The following is a 3,302-nucleotide window of genomic DNA, read 5'->3' as shown; positions in this document are numbered from 1 at the left end:
CGCGCGCTCTCACACACACACGCACACAACATAGCCATCACACACGACAGCCTTACTTCAGCCATGGTGTCGCGGGGGCCGTCGGCACTGCACTGGCTGATAAGGCGCGCGGGGGGACGGACGCTCGCGGCGCGGAGCTTCGCGGAGCTTGGGCGGACGGGGGCCGGGCGCGGCGGCGGGCGGCGAGGTGCGAGCGTCGAGAGCGTTCACTGTGAACAGGTCGGGAGTCGCGGGGCCGCCGAGCCGAGCCTGGCCCGCGTGCCTGCCAGGGCTGCACACCTGGAGCGGAGCGGGCCGCGGGCCGCGGGGAGAGGGGAGAGGGGAGAGGGGAGGCTCCCGGAGGCGACGCCGCCGCCGCGACGCCGGCGGCGAACCAACAACTCGGCTGTGCTCGGCTCGGCTGCGCGACGGCGTTCGGGAGAGGAGGACGCCCCACGCCCCGCCCCGCCTGCTGGAGCCGCCCGGCGTTCTGCTCACCGCTCTCCAGGACTTCAGGGTGCTCGCCTGGGGCTCTAGGCGCACTAATAATAAAGGACCGCAAGGGACTGCGCCGTTGTTTTTGTTTGACAAACGGACCGTCACGGCGCCCTCGCAGCGTCGCTGCGCACGGAGTGCAATATGCGAGCTCCAGGCTCCAGGGCCCAGGGCCCAGCCCAGGGTGCAGGGCCCTAGGCCCCAGGCTCCAGGTCCAGGCTTCAGTCTCTAGGCTCCAGGCTCCAGGGCTCCAGCCTCCATCCATACCACAGCTAACTCATGCGCACACTCGGAAGCCAAACAACACACCGCAAACCCCGCCGAGCAGCGTTCTCTCTCCATCCATCCTATACAGCTCGCACGGGCTCGCACTCTCAGCCGCGGCCAGCGCCGCCGCCGCTCGTCGGCAGGGTCCCGCAGGCCGCAGGACCGCGCCCATGACGCCATGGCCAGTGAGAGGCACTGCCAGCGGCGCGGTCACGCGGCACAGCAGACCTTATGGCACGGGTCGGGAATGTAGCGTGATCGCGGGCAGAACGACTCCACCCGCCCTCATGGACATCGACCAGGAAGGAGGCCGCGAGATCCGAGATAGATACCTCGCAATAATGTGTGTTAATCCCTCATGAAACTTATTGTTTTGAGGCGGGGCGGAAAACCCGCATGAAGATGTACGAATTGTAGTACCCACAGTCCCGTATTTTGTACCCGATTCCGTCCTCTCACGAGTAACCTTCATGCATATATGTACCCCTCTTGTTCGACGGGAGCGAGTAGTCAAGGCTGCTGCGGAGCGTTTGCTGCGATCCGGCCAACTTCCGCCCGCTGGCCTACATATGGTTGGCCCTTTCCCTATTGTGTTCGGTACTTGGTGGGCCGCGGTGGTGGCGGCGGTCCACAGCGTTTCACGGCTTCGCCGATCGCCGATGGGTCACGCCCATAAAAAGATAAAAAAGAAGGGCCAAAAAATAAACAAACAACCGGCAAAAGCCAAAAAACCCCCCAACCAAGCAAAACCCCCCCCATAAATGGTCATGAGAGCTGTTTGGCCAATCAGGACACTTTACAAACGAAATGATGTCATTCTATCTTTCCTCAAGGATTCAAGTGCCAGCCAGCAGATTACACCAGGTGGCGATTAGGACGTTGACCAATAAGCGACAAACACGACTTAGTTTAAAAAAACACGCAATTATTAAAAGTGGTTATAACTATGTGCATTAACGATAATGTTGATAGTAATCGTTATGTTTTTCGCTCAAGGGAACCACTCGTATTTTTCTACATTTTAGCTTTTGTTAAGCACAACAATTTTTGACAGGATTTTTGTGTGTGCGCCCCGCATGAAACTTGTTTTTTTTTTTTTTTTTCTGTTTGACATTCGAAGCAGTTTTAATGGCTCCGGGCCAGTTTCGGACACAATCCCGACTTTTATTGTGTTTTCTGCCAACAGCGCAGCGGCGAAGCAGAAAGAGTTTTCTCATGACGGCGCATCCGCTATCTCACGTGCGTCGTGCCGCGCCGTCGTCGCCCCACCCCGGCCCGCCACCCGGTCCGGCTTGGACACGAGGAAACAAGAGCGAGTCACGCCCCGCCCCACCCCGCCCCGCCACAAACAGATATGGGAATCGCGAGCTCTTCGCCATTAGTCATTGAGCGTGAATACAAACGGGGGAGGGAGAGAGAGAGAAGAGCAGGCAAGTTAGTTTTCTTTTACCGTGATCAGGAGAGCTCCCATCAAGTCGTCCGGTGCAAATTGTACAAAATCAGCTACTTAGCTAAAATTTACCTATATGCTGCTAAGAATTTAGCTATGTTGACCTTAGTTAAATAATTAGTCATCCCTCATTTATAGCTGTTGGTTTAGCTAATCGTTTTTTCTCGTGCGTTCAAGGAGTCCGCGCACGACTTCCTCTGCGGGCGGTCCACGCGCCCATAAGCAGCAGGCGCCGCGGTCTGGTGGTCGTAAAGACGAGTAGTGGCGCCTACTGGCGCCCAGGCTCGGCTCGGCTCGGCTCGGCTCGGCTCGAAAACCCGCGGGTGGCTGCCGCCGTTACGCCCGGAGATGGCACACCACTTACTGGAGCACGCGCAGTGCTGGGGAGTCTTTCCCAAAAATTAAAACTCCAGTTCAACTTCAAGTTGGGGGTGAGCAAAAATACAACATTTTCCTGGACACTGCGCGTGTGTTTAATTTGAAAACTCTTTCTAGAGCCCGGCGCGAGGGCGCTCTGGGTGCCCTCAAAAGTGATGGCCACAGCAGAGCCGCACTCGCAAATCCATGGCCTGGCCTGGTGTGGCCTGGTGTGACGTCACCTCGCTATGCTGGCCGCTTGCGCCCTTGACTCACAGCCGGCCGGTCGGGCCCAGCAGCGCGCGTCTGTCCGCACGATGTCGCACTGCAGATTGGAGCATTGTTCTGCCCGACCCTTGCTGCTGCTGCTGCTGCTGCCGCTGCTGCTCCTCGCTTTGACTTTCTCTCGCAGGCTCAGGTCAACACTGCAGGGGGGAGCAAGGGCGGAGCAGGGGGACGCAGCGCACCGCGGGCCAAAGGGCAGACCGAGCAGCCGAGCACCTCCCCGAGTACATGGAAAGTGGTCCAGGGGCATAAAACACAATATTATACTCTGTTGGGCTGGGTCTGTGCGAGCGACTTTCGTCCGTGAGCGAAAACAGACCTGTGAGGCCAACAGTGTGCATAAGGCATGCACACTGTCGGAACAGCATGCCATTCACACTGTACAAACACTGTTCAGTTTTCATTGCTCATTTCGCACAATAACAAAAGGGTGATAGACCTTGCCCTTGAATTGTGTTAACGCCCCCCC

The 3,302-nt window shown here is 58.1% G+C and overlaps 1 protein-coding gene across 8 annotated transcripts in view; it reads right to left on the bottom strand.

Moving 5' to 3' along the window:
* LOC113208650 (tropomodulin) overlaps positions 1-3,302 on the bottom strand; it is a 42,942-nt gene that overhangs the window by 9,954 nt on the left and 29,686 nt on the right. The window contains exon 1 of one of the 8 annotated variants that reach the window (XM_052272406.1): positions 57-225. The exons of the other annotated variants lie outside the window; for them this stretch is intronic. Coding sequence (XP_052128366.1) covers positions 57-65 — 9 coding nt within the window. The 5' untranslated portion in view covers positions 66-225. Of the gene's footprint in view, positions 1-56; positions 226-3,302 lie in introns of those variants that run through there. 8 annotated transcript variants of the gene reach the window in all.

This window comes from Frankliniella occidentalis, unplaced genomic scaffold, assembly GCF_000697945.3.
Source record: "Frankliniella occidentalis isolate FOCC.00 unplaced genomic scaffold, Focc_3.1 Scaffold204, whole genome shotgun sequence".
Taxonomy (NCBI): Eukaryota; Metazoa; Arthropoda; class Insecta; order Thysanoptera; family Thripidae; genus Frankliniella; species Frankliniella occidentalis.
Note: the sequence above shows the minus strand (reverse complement) of the source record. Positions and strands in the feature narration are given on the sequence as shown.